General features: G+C 40.0%; 1 protein-coding gene across 5 annotated transcripts in view; it reads right to left on the bottom strand.

Moving 5' to 3' along the window:
* The window catches only part of Tpd52 (tumor protein D52), a 105,889-nt gene that overhangs the window by 22,770 nt on the left and 59,994 nt on the right, over nucleotides 1-23,125 (bottom strand). For 3 of the 5 annotated variants that reach the window (XM_027949376.2, XM_027949381.2, XM_071602276.1), the window contains exon 2: nucleotides 6,322-6,437. In XM_027949376.2, the coding sequence (XP_027805177.1) occupies nucleotides 6,322-6,437 (116 nt within the window). Of the gene's footprint in view, nucleotides 1-6,321; nucleotides 6,438-20,306; nucleotides 20,443-23,125 lie in introns of those variants that run through there. The other 2 variants (XM_027949366.2, XM_027949373.2) reach the window with 1 other exon arrangement.

Here is a 23,125-nt window from a genome sequence, read left to right as displayed (position 1 = left end):
ATTAAAATAAATAAAGAGCTGGGCACAGTGGCCCATGCCTGTAATCCCAACAGCTCAGGAGGCTGAGACAGGAGGATCACAAGTTCAAAGCCAGCCCCAGCAACTTCATTTGGTGCTAAGCAAATCAGTGAGACCCTGTCTTTAAATAAAATACAAAATAGAGCTGGGGATGTGGCTCAGTGGTTGTGTGCTCCTGAGTTCAATCCCTGGGTCGCCCCTCCCAAAAAAAAAGAATACAGAAAAATAAAAGGGTTTTAAAAAAATATATCTATCGAGGTTTCTGCAACTATTTCAACCAGTTTTTTTCCAAATTGAAAATTATCCTTACTTAGAAGTGTAAATGATTTTTGTTGTATCTAATTATTATTATGACACAACCAAGAGGTAACAGTCATTGTATTCTGTCATGTCTCACAGACTTTGGGGAAGGTTTGGATAAACTTCTAAAAAAAGCATGAATCCTATACAAACAAAACAGGATGTGCCCAGGCATCAGAGTTCATAAAGGCTGAACTCTGAATATAGGCCTAAAGGCGGCTACCCTTCATTGTGTATGGCAACCTTGATCTTCACAACCTTGGATTAGGCTTCTGTCATATGATACTAAAGCACAAGAAACCACATGGGAAAAATAAATAAAGTTGACTTTATCAAAATTAAAAACTTCTTTGTTTCAAAGTGTGCAATCAAGTATAGCTCAGTGGTACAGTGCTTGTCCGGCATATATAAAGTGCTGGGTTCAATCCCAGGGGAAAAAAAAAAAAAAAAAAAACCTTAGGTAATCCATAGAGTGGGGAAGATATTTACAAATCATAGACCTGATAACTTCATTTACTAAACAAAGTTATATAATCTATTTCAAGACCTAGACCTGTGTTTCCTCTCCCATTCATCATGATAACATCTGCTATTAAAATTAATAAAAATAATACACTGAGAGCTCAGTTGAGCTGTAGACATTAGGTGCCATTAATTATTTTTATTTTGATATAATACTGAGAGCTGGAAAGGATCTGGAAAAAATGATTGTTCATACACCATGAGAAACATTAGGAAGAGTATTTTGGCTATGTTGGTGTACATGGGAATATAAATAATTCTACTTCAAGGACTTTCTCTTAAAGAAATAATTAAAGAAGTGTATAAAGATCTATGTGAAAGTATTTTCATCAATTATTCATAATAGCAAAAAAACCCCAGAATGTTTATAAATGACAATATGCCCATCAACTAAAAATGAGCTTACAGAAATCAAAAATAAGATTGTGAAAGATTATTTATTGGTATGAAAAATGTTTTGGAATTTAAATAAGTGGGGAAAAGCTACAGATGTATATTCTAATGTTTTCTTAGAAGAGATTTCTAAAACAGGTTACAGCAATATATACCAAGAAAGTCAAGAAACTTAATCTAAAAACTTGACACTGTCATTCATTACAATCTTCTTCATTTTTTAATGTTTCTATAGTAAACATAACTTGTAGAAAAACTGGAAAGAAAAAAACAACTTAGGTAATCCTTTTTGTCTTTTTTAAAGTAACATTAGTCACATAATAATGCTCATAGTAATCCTCACCCTCCTCATAAGGCCTATGTCAATCTCCCTTACCCATTCTATCCCAGCCTTATTCATAAAACATTTTGGAAAGAAATGGATAGTACAAACAGCCAGACAAAGAAGGAAACTGGGCTTTGAAAGATAATATAAACCAACTAGACCTAATTGACATACATAGAACTCTCCCCCACAAAACCATAGAATCCACATTCTTCTCAGTTACAAAAGGGAACATTCTCCAGGCAACAGCATAAGTCTTGATAACATTTAAGCTGTATGAGCACCTTCTCTAAATAATGAAATGAAATTAGAAATCAAAAACCAAAGGAAAATTGGAAAATTCACAATTATGAAAAGTAACACACTGTTCAACCACCAGTAAGTTGAAGAAGAAATACAAAGGGAATTACAAAATATTTTGAGATGAATGAAAACAAAACCACAAGATACTAAAGCAGATGGATTGTAATGAAAAAAGTGTCCATGGGAGATATACACTTATCAATACCTATATTAAAAAAAAGAATAAAGATGTCAAATCAATACCATAAATTCACGACTTAAAGAGAAAAAAACAGTAAGCTAAATGCAAAGCTAACAGGAGGAAGAGAATAATAAAGACTAAAAAAAATGTAAAATAGAAAACAATGATGAATAAAGTTGAAGCTGATTCTTTAAAAAGATCAGCATGATTGAAAAAAATTAGCTAGACAGAAGAAGAAAGAGAAGATACAAAAAATCTAAGTCAGAATGAAAGTGGGGCCATTATTAATCCTGCAGAAACAAATATTATAAAAGAATACTATGAACAATTATATGCAAAGTAGATAACCTAGATTAAATGGACAAATTCTTCAAAATAGAGAAATAATCAAAACCAATGCCAAAAGAAATAGAATAACTGATCAGACCTATAACATAAAAACAGATTGAATCAGGGATGGGGTTGTGGCTCAGTGGTAGCACACTTGCCTAGCATGTGTGAGGCACTGCGTTCGATTCTCAGCACTGCATATAAATAAATAATAAGGGTCCAACAACAACTAAAAAATAATTAAAAAACAAGAGATTGGATCAGTAATCAAAAACTTCTACTAAATATTTAAAAAATCAACACCAATTAAGGGGTCGGGGGATCTAGAAATACTTCCTAACTCAGAATAAGGGGCCAGCATTACCCTGATATCAACACCAGACAAAAATATCCCAGGAAAAGAAAACTACAACCAATATCTCTTATAAATATGGATGCAAGAGAATGTTCAACAAAATACTACCAAACCAAAACTAGCCACACATTAAAAAGACTACACAACATGACCAAATGGAACTTCTCTTAGGAACACAAGGATGATTCAACATATGAAAAAAAAATCAATCATTGTAATATACCACATTAATAGAATGAAGGGAAAAACAAAATCATGATTATCTCATTAGGTACAAAAAAAAACAAACCAAAAAACATGAGAAAACCCAAAACTCTTCTATGACCAAATAAAAAACACCCAAAACAAACTCTTAGGAACACAAGGATGGAAAGAGGAAACTTCCTCAACATGGAAAAGTATACTTATGAAAAACTGATGGCTAGTATTATACTAGATGTTGAAATACTAAGATTATCCCAAGATCAAGATCAACACTCTACTTGACATTTTAGACAGAGCAATTATGCAAGAAAAATAAATAAAAGTTGCGTAAACTAAAAAGAGAAAAACTACCTTTATTCACAGATGACATGATTTTATATACAGAAAATCCTAAAGAACCCACCAAAAAAAAAATCTATTAATGCTCACAAACAAATTCAGCAAAGTGTCAGGATATCAGATCAACATTAAAATTTGATTGTATTTCTATACAATAGCAATGAACAACCTAAAAAGGAAACTTAAAAAATAATTCTAGGACCAAGGATAGAACTCAGCAGTAGAATGCTTGCCTCACATACATAAAGTTCTAGGGGTTGATCCCCAGAACCGTCTCCCAAAAAATTATATTTATGACTGCACACAAAAGAATAAAATTTTAAAAGAATAAAACAATAAAATGTTAACAGTAAAAGGATCAAATACATAAAAAAATTTAAAAGGAATAAACATAACTAAGGAAGTGTAAGTTGTACACAGAAAACTAAAAAACACTGCTAAATGAAATTAAAGATAAATGGTAAGACATTCTATGTTGATGGACTAAAGATTTAATATTGTTAAGGTAGCAATATACGCCGGGTGTGGTGGCACATGCCTATAATCCCAGTGGCTAGGGAGGCTGAAACAGGAAGAACACGAGTTCAAAGCCAGCCTCTGCAACAGCAAGGCACTAAGCAACTTACTAAGCAACCTACCCCCCTACAAAAAAGATAGCAATATTCACCAACTCAATCTACAGATTCAATGCCAGCCCTATCAAAACTCCAATGGTATTTTTTTGTGGTGGAAAAGTAGCTTCTACTGGGAGCAGTGGTGAGTACCTGTAATTCCAGTGACTCTCGATGAAGGAGGATCCTGGGTTCAAAGCCACCCTCAACAATTTAGCAAGGCCATTAAGCAACTTAGTGAGACTCTGTCTCAAAAAAATAAAATAAAAAAAGCTGGGGATATGGCTCAGTGATTAAGCACCTCTGGGTTCAATCCCTGGTACCAAAAAAAAAAAAAAAGAAGAAGAAGAGAAGCAGATTCTGAAGTCCATTTGTAATTCCAAGGGACCTGAATTACATTTTTTAAAAGAAGAAAAGGTCAAGGATTCATACTTTGAGATTTCAAAACTTACTACAAAGCTATAGTAATCAAAAGAGCATAAAATTATTCTAAGAAGAAACATCTAGAGGAATGTAACAGAATTGACAGCTCAGAAATAAATTCATATATGGTTAACTGATTTTTGACAAAGATGCCAACAGCATTTACTGGAAAAGAATAGTCTGAGAAAACTAAACATCCACATGCAAAAAAATGAACTTGGAACCTGACCACAAACCACAGAGATTAACTCAAAATAAACAAAGGGCTTTAAATGTAAAAGCTAACACCATAAAAATATTAAAAGAAAACACAGGGGCAAATCTTTATGATCTGAGATTTGGAAATGAATTTTTATATATAACACCAAAACCACAAGCAACTAGAGAGGAAAAAAATTGGAATTCATCAAAAATTAACTTTTACATATCAAGAGATACTATCAAGAAAGTAAAAAGACAACCTACAAGACGGAAGAAAACATTTGACCACTGTGTATTTGATAAGGGTCTAGCATCCAGAATACATACACACACACACACACACACACACACACACTTACATATCCACAACAGACAACCAACCCAATTATTTAAATGGGCAAAGGACTTAAATAGACATTTCTACAAGAGAGATAAATGGCCAATGAGCACATGAATAGATATCACTAGTCATTAAAGAAATTCAAATCAAAACCACAATGAGATACCACTTCACACCCACTAGGATGGCTATTAATGAAGGAAACAGAGACTAACATGTTACCAAGGAAGTGAACAAATGGCTGGTGATAATATAAAATGGTGTCACTGCTGTGGAAGTTTGGTGGTTCTCCAAAAATGTTAAAGGTGGAATCACCACATGACAAAGCAATTCCACTTCCAGGCATAACAAATATCTGTACATAAATGTTAAAAGCTCACTATTCACAATAATCAAAAGATAGAAACTACCCAAATGTCCGTCGATAAATGAATGAAAAAACAAAATATGCTAGGTACATGCAATGGAATATTATTCAGCCATAAAAATGAAGTACTGACACATACTACAACATGAATAAACCTTGAAAACATTATGTTAAGCAGAAGAAACCAGATGTCACATATTTCATGATTCCATTTACATGAAATATCCAAAAAGCAGTTAAATCCATACAGGCACAAGCAGATCAGCTATTTCCAGGGGCTGAAAGAGTAACTGCTTAATGAGTATGAACGACTCCTTGGGAGCAAGAGAAAATGTTTGGAACTTGAAAGAAGTAATAGTGCACAACAGTGTGAATGCACTAAACGCTACTGAATTGTACACTTGTAAAACAGTTCTTTTTTTTCCAGTAGAAAAAATGAATGGAACCCAGAGATGCTCTACCACTAAATCACATCTCCAGTCCTTCTTATTGTTTTATTTTGAATCAGGGTTTTGCTAAGTTGACCAGTCTGACTTCAAACTTGCAATCCTCCTGCCTCAGCCTCCCAAGTCACTATGGATTTTTACAGGTGCACCACAATGCCCAGAAAAACAGTTAATTTTATGTTATGTGAGTTTTATAGAAGAAAGGAAGTTAGGAAAGAAGGAAGTTGGAATTTTGAAGTCAGGCAGAAAGCTGAAGGAAGGAAAGGAGGGAGGGAGGAATGGAGTTGGAGAGCAGAAGGTTCAGAGGTGCCAGTACCCACAACACAGGCAAGGACAGGGCAGTCACTGGTGTGGCTGAAGAACACAAGTATCAGTCTCAGCAATGTCCCTTAGGAGACTTGCTGGTATTGTTCCCACCCATTTCCTCCTCCACACACTACATCTCAGACCCACTTGACCTATATGTTTTATTATATAAAAACAAACTGGAATCATCCCCTTCAATCTCCTCTCCTGAAGCAAGACCTAATTTAAGCAATAAACACAAGGTGCTTTCTCTTCCCTGGAACTAACTGTAAACCAGTCCCACATGCTTTAGAGAAACAAGGAAATTGCATATTAAGTGCAAAACACCAGCTTATAAAAGGAATGGTTCTCCTTCACCTTTGCAAGTTCTCTTCTCAGCTCTTCTTGCTCCTCTTCTGAGAGGGTCTCTGTGGCACTGAGCGTGGCTGCAACATCTTCTCCTTCCTCGGGTACTGTGGGTGTCCTCAGCAGACCTTGGGGATAAAAAAAAGAAAGAGAAAAGTCTGTCAATTATGAAAGGTCAGTAGAATTCTCCTTTGGGTTGCTCCGCTAAACCGGCCAGAATAAAGTCAATTAGGTTAGATCCACACATCACCTCTCTGTACCTTCAAATGACCTGGCTCTCCCAGTAAAAGACAAGAGTAAAGTCTGGGCTAACCACTAAAACCACCAACTTAGATTCTGCCAGAATATGAATTTAGAAAATACAAGCTTCTGCTAGCTTCTGCTCACATTCTCAGTCACCATACAGCTTGGACAGAGCAGAAGAGAGGCTGAGAATGGGATCTTCACAGGATAAGATGCTACATTAGCAAATCAGCATAAACGATATGAAAGATTTTAGCCCCTGGAAGAAGACTGTACACATCGTTAGCTTCCTGTGATGATCAAACCCAACATTCAGAAACCTCAGGGATGGGGAGGTAGCTCAGTGGTAGAGCACTTGCCTAGGATGTGTGAGATCCTGGGTTCCATCCCCAGCACCACCCAAAGAAAAGAAAAACAGTGAAGAATCAACCATGGGATGAACTTAAAGCCCTGAAGAAATTCTATTCCTTCCATTTCTTTCCTTGTAGCTCAGGGTTAGAGTACTCTTGAGTTCAATCCTCAGTACGAGGGATCCAGATACTCTTTAAAAAGCATACATACAAATACACGCACACACACAAAAACACAGACTTTTCACATTATCATTATTTAAAGCCAAATCAGTTGCACCCATTCCCCTGGAACAGAGCCCACTAGACGAGCTCTGTATCTGGATCATGGCCAGGAAGGCAGCTGCCCCTCTGCTCTCCCCTGTCTTCTTGCTCAATTCTCATCCAAAGGCGAAGATGAGGCCAGCAAGATCCTAAACCTTAAGTGCAAAATGGAAGTGAGCACCAAAAAACTCAATACAAATAATATTGTAATGCAGTTTTAAAATCAAAATTAATTCAAAAAAATCCATGACAAACAAAATACCCAAATTTAAATAGGATCCGTACTGCTGATTTTCTCCTCTTGCCTCGGGCTCCCAAATGGCTCTACATGGACAGCACTGTTACTGACCATGACTTTAAAATTTTAATATTCTGTCCATCAGAGATTTTGTTTGCATTAAGTTTGATGTTTTAAAAACACTGTATTAACATATCTGATTGCTGAGTTTTGGGCACCCACTTAAACATCTCCACCTGAAGCAAGCACTCACGGGCCTCCTGCTTACCCAGACTATGGTCCACCCACCCGTTCCCATGTTGCAGATTTGAGATTTCATGATTTTCTGTAGCATCAATTTTTTTGTTTTGCATGGAGGACCAGAGGAAGCTTCCCTCTGTTTCTATTCTTCTTTTTCTGCCAGTGAGTGTCATAGCCGCTGCATTTTTCCCCTACCACCTTCCACTCCCATGTCTGAGAAGGGATTGTTCAGTCCTATCATCATGTGGCACCTGCCCAAAGCAAGATGCCAGGCAGCAGATGAAGGACTTAACAGGCAGGCAGGCAGGCAGGCAGAGAGGAAAAAGAGCTATAATGTTGAAAAAGCTGCCTTCATCATGGCAAACATGAGAAAAGTAAAGGAGCCAACGTGACAATGTGTATGAACATTGCATACACATTACAGAGGGACCTGATAGTCTCTGTTGTATAATGACTGTTTAGTAACAAGAGTCACCAAGGTGAAGTACCAAAACAGTGCCTACCTGGAAGGTGTTTACAGAATTGTTAATACAAATAAAACAATTCCAAAACCACAAATTGGACTGACAAATAGAATATGAATAAGCTCTCAAATGCACACACGGTACTTCAAATGTATGATCAGCCAGTAGAAGAGCTCAATGAATAATGGCTTCTGTACATTTCCTCTAAAATATCCTGAATGGACTACTTAAGTAACATTTCCATTATAGAAGTCAGATCATGTTACTCTCCACTTGAAATCTTCCAGCAGTTTCTTATTGTTTTAGCCTAGCCCCTTAGGTCAGCACCCAGGCCTTTACCAGATGCCATCTCCTGCTTCCTGGAATTGGCACCTCTTACAACAATGCCAGCCAAACCAAATTGTGAAGAGGCACTGTGCCCTGTACTGTCAGAAACCACTTCCGAGATCTGTGTGCACTTGGAAATTCACCCTCCACGTCAGACTGTGTGACAAAGGGAGTATGAGATTGAGGATAGGAGGCAAACACACAAGGAGCCATCAGATATGGCAGCACAGAAAGAACTAACAGAACTGCCTATAAACAATACTTTTCTTTTATTATTATTTTTTTAGTATATGTACAGCCAAAACAAACACTAAACATTATTTTAATGCTCTACTCAGAGCTCCCAAGTTCTCAACTACAAGAGGAGCCCAAAACAAAATAAGAAAAAATTCAGGTGCTAAGCCATGTCTTAAAACAGAAAAAACTCTCCCATGCTTTTGAATAAACAATACTTTTCAAATCAACTTCAAGGGGTAAATATATTATCTAGCTGCTAATGATGTTTTATATGTACTGCCCAATTCAGGAAGACTGTAAAGGGATTCAGATATAGGTTGAGCACTTCTAATCTGGAAAACAAAACTTGATGCTCAAAAAGCTACTGAATTTAAAAGCATGCATGATTTTAGATTTTCAAATTAGGGATGCACAATTGGTGAAGTCTATGCAACCCAAAATCCTAAAAACTCCAAAATCTGAAATACTCTGGCCCCAAGAATTTCAAATAAGGAATACCCATATTTACCTATGTATTATTTAAATATTCCATTAGGCTTCCAAGGAAAACAAAGAGGTGGTATTATTCATATTTGGTTCAGGACCACCTAGATAACATGGAAACATATTTGGCATCTAAGAAGCTGGTAATGGCCAGGTGTGGTGGCAGACACTTGAAATCCTGACTATTTGGGAGACTGAGGTAGAAGGATTGCAAGTTAGAGGCCAGCCTGGGAAACTTAGGAAGACCCTGTCTCAAAAATAAAAAGGGCTGGGATGTAGCACAATGGTAGAGTATCCCTGCGTTCAGTTCCCAGTACCAGGAGGAAAAAAAGAGATGAGAAATGATGTGTTCTGCTTTTCCCACAGGAGCCTGTAGGTGGCAGCAAATCATCAATATTTTTGAAGGTTTGTTTTTAGATAATCAGCTGGAAAAAGAAAATGAAAATAAAGAACATTTAAAAAAAAAAAAAAAACAGAATGGTAGATCCCAAATAACCAAAATAACCAGCAAAATGTGCCTCAGGAGTGTTACTAACCATACATACCAACACACGTGCATCCTATTTATATCCAAATCTGAGCTAAAGAGTCCAAAAATATTCATTTACCTGCAACGTTTCTGTAAGGTGGGGAAAACTACCACCATTTACAGATGAGGAAACAAAAGTTCACAGGGGAGAAGTAACTTGCCCAAGCTCACACACCTGAATGAGTGGTGGAGTTAGGGTTTTGAACACAGTCAGTCTGATTTGAAAACAGATGTTTCAATTCACTGATGTGAAAACACATAAGACACAAGTAGGAAGCTGGCAGCCAGGCTTGGAAGATATCTGGAAGCAATAATAATAAAACTAAAAACATAAAAGACTCTGGCAACTAGATCAAAACCAGTCTTCATCACTTCCAACTCTATGGTTTTCAAATTTGCCTTATGTATTTTCTCAAGATTAGCTTGCTTCCTATGTGCTCAGTAATACCTCAATATCTAAGATGGAAGAAGAATCTAGCTTACAAGCCAATTTCACATTCAACATGAGAGGTGAGAAATGAGGATATTTTAAAGTATTGCTTAAAACTATAAATAATCCAAAAATAAACTTACTTATTAATTTTAATGTTTCTTCTCAGAATCTGATGGAAAGCTGTTTTTAAATGATGGGGCAGGGAGGGGACTGGGGATGTAGCTTAGTGGTAAGAGTGCTTGCCTAGTTATTTAAGAAGCCCTGGGTTAAATCCGCAGTACCCCCTCCTTCCCCCCAAAAAAAGATGAAGGGGGTAATTAACATTAGTATAATATTTATTGAAGTTTAATACACCAGCTACTCTGAGGGGACATTTTTACATGGGCAAAGATTCTTTGCTTGACCAAACTTCAGTCAGGCCTTTGAACTCTTCCTAGGCTCATCTGTGCACTTTCTTGTAAAATCTAGTTTTAGCAAAAGAACCCTGCTAAGTCAGTTTAGCCAGAATCCACATCCTTGATATCTGATTTACCTTGACATCTGATTAGGTGCCTCATCCTCCACCACCCGCAGCCTTCAGCAAGCATCCTGTTGGGTTGGTTTAGCCAGAACCTGCTTTACCCCTAACCTCTTAGTGATTTTTCCATCCACAGACCCCCACGCTATAATAATAATATATATAATAATAAATGACTATAAATTCCCATTTGCCCAGGCTGAATTCAGAGTGGAGCCAGTCTCCCTCCCCCAGTATAAGACCCCCCAGTGCAGTGGTCCCTACATCTACCTTGATGGTCTTGGATAAAGTCTTTCACACTGTGCTTTAAAACAAGTATCACTGAATATTTTTTCTCTAACATGTAGTCTCATTAAAACAGAAAAACCTTACAACCATTCATCACCTGATGAGAGGACTACTATTTATTTCTACCAGAAACCTGAGATCCCCTGAGGGTATATAATTTACCCAGATTCACAGAAGCAAGATAAAAACTGAGGGTCCTCCTGACACTTAAACTCTTGCCTTTCACATTTTTTTCTTAGACATATACCTTTTTGTCTATGTGTACTCCCCAATTCAGGAAGAATCTAAAGGGATTCAGATACAGGTTGAGCACTCCTAATCTGGAAAACAAAATTTGATGCTCAAAAAGCTATTGAATTTTAAAGCCTGCATAAAGGAAACAGGGCCAATTCTTTCTCCACAGAGACTCCACATTACATCACTGGTGTTATGGTTTGGATGTGAGGTGTCCCCCAAAAGCTCATGGGTGAGACCATGAGAGAGGGTTCAGAGGGGAAATGATTGGATTGTGAGAGTCTTTCACCCAGTCAGTGAATTAATCTCCCTACTAGGGATTAACTGAGTGGTACCTGAAGTGGTAGAGTGTGCTGGAGGAGGTGGCCATTAAGGGCGTAGCTTTGAGGTACATATTTGTATCTGGTAAGTGGAGACCTCTCTCTCTCCTTCCTCATAACCATGTGAGCTGCTTCCCTTTGCCACCCTCTTCTGCCATGATGTCCTCACCTTGAGCCCCGAGAAATGGAGCTAGCTGTCCATGAACTAAGACCTCTGAAACTATGAGCCCTCAAATAAACTCTTCCTCCTCTACAGTTGTCCTAGTTGGGTCTTTTAGTCACAGCGGCAAAAAAGCTGACTGAAACAACTGGTCTGAAAGTACCAAGAGCCTGAAATCGGTGACCCCGTGTCCCATCAAGTCATCATTTGTGGCCCATCTTCAACTCCACCCATGTGTCCTTTGAAGTGTTTAAGTGGGGGAAGTGACCGGTGTATCCTCTAGAAAGTCCCTCTAGCAACAGGGTGGCTGGTGGCCTGCACTGAGAAGAGCCTTAAGCTCACACACAGATGACTACTGGATGTGCAGGTGAGAGCCCCACACTCTGGGGAGCAAGGATGAAGGATAAGACGTAGGGCACCAGTCTTAAGATATCTTTCTATGTTTTGCATCTCTGAGCTTGAGAGGCACTGTACGACTGTTCGGCCAACCAGGCCTGTGAGTCTGCTCTCTATCACCTGAAAATTGGTGTGAGTGGCTTAGAAATCCCCAGATCTACTTATAGACCTCTCACTTAAGAAGGACTACTAACACAAACAATGTGTGAAGAAAATAAACAGCACAGGCACAGAGGATTCCCAGATAAAAATCAATTCAGGCAAGTGAGACAACAAATGTAAAGGCATTCTAGGAAAACCTCAACTTTCTTACTTCAAAAAAATTATGCCAGTGTCAGGGTACGTATCTAAATAAATCTAAAAAAGACTTTTCACTACATGTGAAATTACAATTTTTAAGTGGCAAGAAAGTATTGATTCTTGGTTTAAATTGCCAACATCTTTTGCCTTTAAATAAAACACAAAATAACAGAACATCATGAGATCCTGAGGTCTTAAGATTTGATCAAATGCAAAACTTGTGAGCACTTGGGGGTCATCTGAGGAAGACAGGGTCTTTAAGCTTTTGGCTTGGTGGGAACCCCTGGGAACAAATGTGATGGGCAGGAGGAAAGCAGGCCAGCCTGAGAGGAGAATGAAGAGAGTTCAGAGAATGGAAGACAATCCAGTTCTAGACTATAAAGTCCTGACATCACTCCCTTATCCTTTCATCTTAGAACTCACAGTGCCTACAGCCAGGTGCAGAGAGGTGCACGCCTATAATCCCAACAGCTTGGGAGGCTGAAGCAGGAGGACGGTGAGTTCAAAGCCAGCCTCAGCAACTTAGCAAGGCCCTAAGCAACTCAGCAAGGCCATCTCTAAATAAAACATAAAAAAAAAGGATGGGAATGTAACTCAGCGGTTAAGCACCCTTCAATTCAATCCCCAGTACCTCCTCCGCCCCCAAAAAATACCCCTCAGTTTCTGCCTAGAACAGAACAAATGTTAATAAAGACTTTATTTGAACTGACTTATTGGATTCAAGATTCAAAACAGGTGTCTCTCTTCCTATGCATAACCACCTATTCGCCACATACCTCTGCAAATCTCAACCGAGGAAAACAGCACAGTCTTTTCTATACATTCCAGGGCCCTGCACTCACACCAGGAGTGGGGAGCCTAGTGCGCACCATGCACCTCTGCTTGGCGCTGTGGGTACAGCCCCAATCCCCCATGTGTGGGCCACACACCTGAACGGCTTTCAGTTCATCTCTGACTTTCATCCCAATTGCTTCCCTTCAAGACTTTGTACAATGATTAAAACTTTTTTTAGCCATTTTCATAAAAGGTTAGATCTGAATAGAACTGGAGGTCATTTAACTTAAACCCTTCCTTGTATAAAGATGATGAAACTGGGGAGAGAGGTTTTTTTTAAAAGAATAGAAAAAGACAAGCATAACCTTTGAAATTAGATGGTGCCATGGATTGCAATGTGTCCCCTTCAAAGATACACTCTGCTTCCTAACTCCTGGAACCTGTGAACGTGAAAAAGCCATTTTGGAAGCTGGTCTTTGCAGACATCATCAGGTTAAGGTGAGGTCATTCTGGACTTGGGTGGACAACAATCCAACAGTTGGTATCCTTATCAGATCCATGAGAAGACATTTCACAGACTTGGGGAGAACAACCTGTGACAGCGGAGGCAGAGACAGGTGGCTGCCAGCCACCAAAAGCTAGAAGAGGCAAAGAAGGATCCCTTAGAGGGAGCATGGCCCTGCAGACACACTGATTTTGGACTTCGATCCTCCAGAACCATGTGACAATCAATTTCTCTTGTGTTAAGCCTCCCAGTTTGTGGCACTGTGTTAGAGGAGCACTAGGAAACACAGATGGAAAAGAATATAAAAACTGACTCGGTCAGTCAGTAGCTGGGTGACCTCTGACCACATGTTCATCCTCAAGAGGCCCACAGTCCTTACCCCTGAAAAGTGGACACACAGGACTTGTTTCTCCCACTATCCCATGCACCATCGCTCATCCCAGGCCTCTCTCCCCCAAACTCCCATCACTCTTCAGTCCCCTCACCTCGCACCTGCCCATTCTATATCCCTTCCACTAAGGACAGTTCTCAATCATGGTCTCATTTGGCATCTCCAAGGTATCTGACAATGAGTTCCAGTCTGAAATTCCTGTTCCCCTGAAATTCCAGTCCACCCAACCTCCCTGGGTTTTTTCTGCCTATTCTCTGAGGTGTCACTTCATCTCCATGTTCAAGTATCTATTTCACTCATCACCTCCAACCCCATTATTCCTGACTCACTTAAGGTTCTCACCATTTCCTGCTTAGATTTTGCCCCCACGTGCCTTACTGGTCTCCATTCCCTGAAACACATTTATCACCCAGCCTCCAGAATGAGCTTCACTCTACAGTAGGCATCTGACCTAAATGCTCCTTGACCTAAATCATTCCATGGCTTCCTACCTTCAAGTAAATTGAGCTCATTGCTCTTGGAACTTTCCTGCTATTGCCCTCTCCCACCACATTTTCCAATCCAAAGTTCATCCAGGGAGATGCAATTTGGGGTTCTTTTAAAGAATATATTAGTATGCATAAACCTACCTCCCATACTTGTTTGGGGTCCATTTTTTATTATGATAAAATATATAACATAAGATATAACATTTTAACCATTTTAAGTGTCCAATTCGGTGGCATTAATTACATTCACAATGCTGTACAACCACCTCTTTTACTCAACATGCTTTGTGTCATTGCACATATTACTTCTCTACCTGAAAAATCCCTTTTTCTGACTCTCACTCATTTCCATGTTTTAAGTGGTCTTGCTCCTGGAGGATTTTCCCTGGACCCTGGGATCTGAGCTGAGAAGCCAGCCCTGGTTCTGGGTACAGTAACCTCTGAGTAGTATCTACTGTACTAGAACCTGGACCAAACAGAGCAATGCTTGGCTTCTGTGTTCCAGTTCCATACCTGTAGCCCCAGTACCATCTCTGACGCACAGTGCCCAGCACACAGGAGATGTTCAGAAACACTCTCCAAAAAAATGAATTAAAAGAAGATACACAGTTCAGTCAGAGGGAAATATAAGAACCCAGCCTGGCTTCACTATCTATCATATATTTTGAGACTTTTATTTATGCATTGCATTCTCTCTTAACTGCTTTTTACCAACAAAGGCTTTCCTATTTAAAACAGACATAACCTGTCACTTTGCTAAAGCAATAAAACCTCCATCTCATATTTCATCTATCCAAAGACTTACTATTTGGACAGGCCGCCTCCCTTCGTGTTACAGAGAAGTGTGTACAAGGCAAAGGCACCATGGTTACACAGGTGGGGCACAAGTGACATTACAGAAGGAGGGCTATATCAGCTGCTCCCAAAAAGGTTCAACTAGGAGGAAAGAAGATGCCAAAAAAAAAAAAAAAACCAGCCTAAGGTATCTGACATCTGGTCAGCGTGTTAACCCATCTACTCAAAAAAGAATTTGTTGATGTATAATTAAGTGTTCAACATGTCTTTAGAAAATAAAATTGTAGGGGCTGGGGATATAGCTCCACTGGTAGAATGCTTGCCTCACAGGCACAAGGCCCTGGGTTCAATCCCCAGCACCGCCAAAAAAAGAAAATTGCATACCCCATGTCTTACACAGTCTTCAAAGAGGCAACAGTGGCTTTAAGATAAGAGACTGAATAAGAAATTTAGTCTCTAGGATTGTTTTATTTTATCACAAACAGGAAATACACACCTTTTTAGACCAAGAAACAGAGAAAGAGATACTATAGAGTTTGAAGTGTCTTTAGTAGCAATACCCCAAACGTCACAAGTTAAAGCTGCTAAACCCCACAGGTCTGTGTTTGGGGCTCCTGCTTTCTGCACCTTGCTCTTTGTTTATGGATGTAATGAAACCCCAGGAGAGGTGGGGGAAAACATGAGGGTCCCCACACCAAGGTGTTCTCTTCAGTGAAGATGGGCTTCTCGGATGTGCACCAGGTTTTGAGTCAGAATTCGCTCTGTGCTGGAAACCCTACCCTGGGTCGCATCAGGACCTCCACACACTAGACACCAGTACCAGCCCCACATCTATACCAGGTGTGACAACCAAATGCTCTCCAGGGGGCAAAAGTGCCCCAGGCAAGGACCACTGACTTAGGGCAAGGGACATCTGAAGATCCATGGAGCTGATCACCTTCCAAAGGTGGTAATGCAGAAGCAAGGGCCCTAGGAACTTGGGATTCTCAAGGCTGTCATTTCCCCATTATTTGTCCATGGTGAGGAGAGGAAAAACCTGAGAGAGGAAACCGAGTCACTGTAAAGCAGGGAACAGTGAAGCTGAGAAAACTCAATCTGCTCCATCTGGGGCAGATCCGGGAACCTTAAGAGCTTAACTGAGGGATATCAAGGTCATTTCCAAGGAGAGGAAGGGAAAGGCGGGTACTAGGACAAAAAGGGATAGGAGGGCTTGGGAGCCAGATAGTGGCGAGTATCCTGGGAAAGCAGGGCTCTGGACTGCTGTCAATTTCCCACCCAAGAAAGAATCACCTCCCAAAACTTCACAGCAAGAGTAGAGAAGGAAGGAGAGCTCGCCAAGGCGCAACACATTTTCCAATGTTTTATTTGCTCCTTCCAGATATTTCTAACCTGACCCTTAAATCTGTTTCAACTTTTTAAAAAATGGGGGAAAAAAACCTTCAATTACTTCAAAGCCATCTCCTCCCCTCATCAGTCCACGCACCTCTTCCAAACCAAGTGTAAAACCAGTAGCTGGGACACTCTGCAGAGGAGAAGTCAGCTACAGGGAAACGTGGGGGTGCCCAGAGAGGAAGTCTCTTCCATCCTTAAATTTTCACTCTAGGGATAAAGAGTTCTTCATTTCTTCAGCTCCACTCTGGTTTTTATTTTAAATGTGCAGGTTATTTAACACCTTTCCAATGACGAAAACCTTGTAAGATGCAACAACCACTTACTTCCCTAAGAAGAAATGGGAATGACAAAGTAGAAATCAAAAAGGGCAAAACAAAATGAAGAGAAGTATAAGCCCCAGCATCTCAGTTTCACTTTTCACTCTTATTCTGAGTTTAAAATATGGCAGCATTTAACGGTGAGATTTTGTTTTTATAAATTGTTCATAATTTCTGAAGTCACCAATCATAGCCAAAGGTATGAAAAGTCAGGTCTGTCTTCCTGACTTTTCCTAGAAAACTCTCAAGATGAAGAGAAATTCTACATAAATAACATCTGGGAATTACCCTCACCAGGGGTTCAGTAAGAGTTCAGAGTTGGGGAAGAGAAAAGCGCAACACCAGCCGTGGGACCACTGGTGCTGAGGGTTACCCAAAGGTGGAATGGAATGCTCAGGTACCTGTGGCACATAAAGAACCAGCAAAACACCCCAGAGTAAAACCCCTGACCTAAGGAGAAGCTGTGCCTTGAATGACTAACCTGTTCCATAACATCCATCACCGAGAGGCTGAGATGCTGTTGTCCAAAAACAAACCCTGGCTTGAGAGCTAAGAACAGGGCAAGTCCAGCTTAGGCTCACTCGATTTAGTTACCTGAAGATACTACCCGTATCTCCTAGACTCAGTGCTCACATGTGCAGAGTGAACTAAGTGTGACCTTACCAGTTTCCTTCACTCATTCATTCATTCCACAAGTATTTGTTGAGCCACAAATGTCAAGTTCCATTCCAGATGTTTGGGGAAATAGCTGTGAACAACCACAAAAAGACAAAACAACTGCTCCTGGAGCTTCCACTCTAGATTCTGGAACTTACTATATAAATCAGAGTTTTCAAAGTATAGGTGGTGAAATTCATTTAGCAGTAGTACCTGATAAGCATTTTTTTTTGTCACTGAATCTTTGATAAGCATTTTGAAAAGAAGAAATGGAACAGAATATCATAAAATAGATATGAGTGCATCACACATAGTAAGAATAAGCTGTTTCACAAAATTTGCTTAGTTACTGATAGATATTTGTATCTAGGAGGATCAAGAAGGATAAGGTATTTCTGAATGTGGGTCACTGGTTACAAAGGAGGTCAGAAGTCCTGATAGAAGGTCTCTTTTCTTTCTGGTCACTGGTTCACCTCCTACTCTTCACTGTGGGTGCTTCTTAGGAACATCCTGCCGGTAGATTGAATCTCATTACTTTCTCATTTGCCCAAAAATGGCATTATGGATAAATATCAAAGAATATGTTCTTTCAGATAAGTGTTTGCAACCTTTCTGAGTAGGATGCTTTTTTATATCAGTTCTCTTTTTATATACACTTCTTGTCTGATTAAGAAAATAGTGGCTAAAAGCCACATGAACTTTCAAATAGAGTCATCAGCATAAATGCTAAGAACTTCTACATAGAAATACAAATAGCATACACAGAGGACAAGTTATTCATTCTGTCTACACAGCACACTTGATGTTCAGACAAGTTTACTGGGCTCTTGTGCCAGAACAGTTCCCAGGTACAGAGACTGGTAATCATTGTCCCGGGTTCCAGTTTTATTTGTCTATTTTAGAATCACTGTGTTCTTACCAGATGATCTCTTTAAATACTTTCTGCTCATTTTCTTGCTCACTCCCTCTTCTTTCTATTAATTAATGCAAACTATTAAATCTGAGCACTAGCAGTTATAGGAGTTTTTGGTTCTTGTTGTTCATTTGTTTCATAATTTTTTTAATCCCATGAGCCAAGCTCTTTCAGACTGCTGTTAGGAACCGTGAACATAATTTTTCAAAACTTTCCTAAAGGCATACCCAACCCTACAACTGCCTTTGTTTTGACAGAAAACATTCAAAGGCAGCCACAACTGGAAGTGGCAAAGAGAATGACAAGAAACAAGCAGCCCAAGGTTTCCCAGGAATCTCACACCTCTGAAATGCAGCAGCTGCAGCCCTGGCTTCTCCAGGGTGCATACAGCCCTTATCATTGAGGTTGTATTACGGAGATCTAACTTTCCAGCTGCTTGTGCAGCTCTGATAAGATTTAGAAGTTAGAATGGATGATGCCGTCTTTTAATTGAGGCTGGACAAGAAGGAAGACTGAGCCCCTGTATGACAGAGGTCCAAGGTGGGCCACACAGACAAGAAAAGGTCAGAAAACGTCCTGAAAATCCACCTCCTCCAATAGACATGAGCGGCTGTCCACCAGCCCCCAGCTTCTAGAAACCAGCTGACCTTTCTCTGTTACTTTCAGTATTTTTTCCCTTCCTAGAAATCCAAACTGCACTCCCAAAGGTGGCTACCAAATACAATCCAGTTAAAGGCATGTTGCTTTAGCTCACTCTGTGGTCAGCAAATAGACAAACCTCAGATGCTTATAACTAGGCTTCATACTATCCTTTATCATTTGTTTTCCACGTTTCATGCTTAAAAAGAACAAAATGTGGGCTAGGGTTGTGGCTCAGTGGTAGAGCGCTTGCCTAGCATGTGTGAGGCACTGGGTTCAATACCCAGCACCATATAAAAATAAAACAAAATAAAGGTATTGTGTCTATCTACAACTAAAAAAAAAAAAAAAAAAAAAGAACAAAATGTGACCTGTTCTTCACTAACAAGGAAATAATTAACCTTTTTCTGGGAAAACCTGGTTACCTCCCTGACAAGTTAAGAGGAGGTCTCTTTCCCATTTTCCAGCGATGGCTATAAAATGCCTGGACAAAGGCAATGGCTAAGCTGCCGTGGGCTTGGTGCTGTCCTGTGATCCTACCTGATGGGGCTTCAAACTTTGGAAAAATACATACTAGCACATCGGAGGGATTAACTGCTACCAAAGGTACAGCAATTTTTTTCTTTTTAAAAGAAATCTCTTGCCTAGGAACTTCTGTACACTGCTCTCAATCTTCCACTACAAACTCCAGGCCACCTAGTGTGGGCCCCTGAATTTAGTCAGTACTTTAGGAGCTCACACCTCATTTTACCAAAGACAAAAAACAAGGGGGGGGGGGGGTCTCCATAAATTCCTTCGGCAACTGGAAACCAAGTCCTTCCTATTCCTTCTTTTCTCCTACTTAGCAGCTCAACATGCTCAAAGTGATCAGAAGACTTCTAATGATGACAAAAATAGCTCTATTAATTTAAAACCTAACTACATTCTAAATATTTAACGAGCCCCCTCTCTCCTGGCTTTGAATCTCGAACAGCTTTGCTAACTAGGTACAACAGAGCAACACCCTGGTACATCTTTACACTAAAAATCGTAAAGCCAGGTTAACCTCAAATTATGTCTAGCTTTTGTCACAGCAACCTTAGCCTCACAAAATTAAGAGTTACCGAATATCTGAGTAGGTGATCCAGGTGGAGATGAATTCCCACTGGGAGACAAGTAGAGGTAGTTTTTGTTCACTCCCGTGTCAAAATCAAATGGGGACTGGTAGTCCTCATATAAATCCATGTCTCGACAATCCATTCCAAACAAAGGCAGGAGGCATGGCTTGATCACCACCTGAGGTTACTCTTCAGATGCATGCCCCTCTGACCATATTCCCTCTGCACCATGCACCCTCACCAAGGAAATCACCCCGGTTTAGAGGCCCTGCCCTGGCTTCCGGGCCCAGGTGCAGCAATTCCTTCTGGGAACCCTTCCCTCCTGGCAAGAAAGCACCCTTAGGAGGGGCTCTATTCACCACCTGTTGTTAATTTCAGTCAACAAAGAACAACCTGGGCAGGGGAGTGGAGCTTGCTTCAGTAAACAAAGGAGGGCCAGGCTCTCTGCAGCGCTTGATGTGCAAACAGTTCAAGCCAACGCCAGGTTCTGGCAGAATTACAATTTATTACAATTTATTCTTTTAAAAACCAGTCAGCTGACCACAGCTACACCAGGCGGACTTAATCTTCTAGGACAAGAAAGGATTATCAATCAATAATCTCCTGCAACTGCCATCTGGGTGATACTTATTTTTTTTTTTTTCACCCTGGATTACCAATGAACTCTGGAAGCCAAGCTTCCTGACTTAGCAACCTGCTTTCTAACCATAACCCGGTACAAAAATAAAGCTGTATTTTCATCATTACTTGATCTAAAGTAGAGTAGCATTACTGTCATAAAAGTTTCAATCCATCCTTTCTTTCTCTCTCTTTCCTTTCTTTTTCAGAAGGATGAAGTGTTTCCGTTACTTGCACTTAAAAGAGATGAACAGCTTTGAAGGTGCAGTTCCCGTGTCTTCTTGACCATATTGAAGCCAGATTTAAAATTAGGTAGTCAGTGTAGTTAGGTAAATCGGGTCTAATATCGAGTGAAATCTAAAATGGAGGCCATGAGAATGAATTCCCGGGAAAGTTGAGCAACTCTCGGAATGTTAATGAAGTCCAGGAAACAGCCTCCAACAGATTTAAAGATAGCCCATCCCAAAGAAATGTTAATGAACAGCAAACTAGAAGATGCTAACTCGGAAGTGCCCAGATTACTTCTTTGGCCCACCTGTGTCCCAACCCTTCGGGCCTTCCCACCTACATTCCATCACCGAAAACTATAAAAAGGGGAACACATTCGCCCTTCAATGGATTCCATCTCTTGGGTCCCCTTCTTCCTCCGGGAGAAGTCTTTTCTGCTGTCCTTTAATAAATTTCTATTTTCCACTCTAAATTTGCCTCGGCGTGCTTCTCTGGTGTTGTACTTCAACATTGGGGAAGCAAGGACTGACACCAGTCAACAGCGGTAACACTATGACTAAGGCCATGACTGCAGGTTCTACATTAAACCCCTTTCCCTTTGCACAGCCCCCCTACAGCAACTGGGACACAATTAGCTTGTAAAACAAAACTTCCAAGTCACCAAATTCCTTACCACAAGGCTCCTAGCAGAATCTTTGTATGCTCAGCTCACCTTTGCATGATCTCTGCTCAAGCTCAGCATTTATAGCTCCTGCTGATTCTAATACTAAGCAGATAAAAATAAAGGCAACTCACTCCCTTGCCCTTGATAGGCAATGGTCTGTTACTGTGTAAAGGTTTAGATATGAGATGTCACCCCAAAAGCTCATGTGAGACAATGCAAGAAACTTCAGAAGTGAAATGATTGGATTATGAGAGCCTTAACCTAAATAATGCATTAGTCCACTGATTGGGATTAACTGGGTGGTAACTGTAGGCCGGTGGGGGTGTCTGGAGGAGATGGGTCGCTGGGGGTGTGCCCTTGGGGTTTATATTTTGTCCAAGGTGAGCAAGTCTCTCTGCTTTTTTTTAGTTCTTGATGTACCTTTATTTTTTATTCATTTATATGTGGTGCTGAGGATCAAACCCAGTGCCTCACATGTGCTAGGGCAAGCGCTCCACTGAGTCACAACCCCAGCCCTCTTTGCTTCTTGGTGGCCACTTCCTGACCTGAATATCTCCACCACATTCTTCTGCCACCACCCTGGGCTCAGAACAATGGAGCCAGCCACCTATGAAGTGAGACCTCTTAAACCATGAGCCCCAAATAAACTTCTCCTCCTCTAAAACTTTTTTTGCAAAATAAGAAACTCAATCCCTTGCCACTCCCCCCATAGGGGCAGGGGCAGGGGTGGGGGTGGGGACCTGGGCTTGAACTCAGGGGCATTTAACCAGGCTTAGCCACATTCCCAGCCCTTTTTTGTATTTCATTGAGAGACAGGGTCTCACTGAGTTGCTTAGGGCCTTGCTAAATGGCTTTGAACTCATGATCCTCCTGCCCCAGCCTCCTGAGCCTCTGGGATTACAGGTGTGTGCCACCATGCCCAGCTTCAATGTATTTTAAGCATTGAAAAAAAAAAAAAAAATCAGTGTATCTAGTGTATTAAAGTATACATGCACCAAGGTAGTTTATATTCATCTCAACTTATGGCAGATTTTTAATATTTTTGTTGTTGTTGTTACTCTCATGTTTTACTCCATTTATAGCAAGTCTTTATCTTATTTAAGTTTTTAAAAGTTTCATTTTTTAATAACAAAAAAAAATTAGTCTGTTTTCTACTAAAAGGTACCAAAATTGGGTCAACTACAAATGTTGTTCATTTTACATTTAGAAGTAGAATGATTTCTTATTTTAATTATTACTTGAAAGAATGAATTGTCATTTTCCTGAACTCCATGGTAACTCGAACCGCGATAGGACACACATCAGAGTTCTGTCC

Source organism: Marmota flaviventris, chromosome 15 (assembly GCF_047511675.1).
Source record: "Marmota flaviventris isolate mMarFla1 chromosome 15, mMarFla1.hap1, whole genome shotgun sequence".
Lineage (NCBI taxonomy): Eukaryota > Metazoa > Chordata > Mammalia > Rodentia > Sciuridae > Marmota > Marmota flaviventris.
Note: the sequence above shows the minus strand (reverse complement) of the source record. Positions and strands in the feature narration are given on the sequence as shown.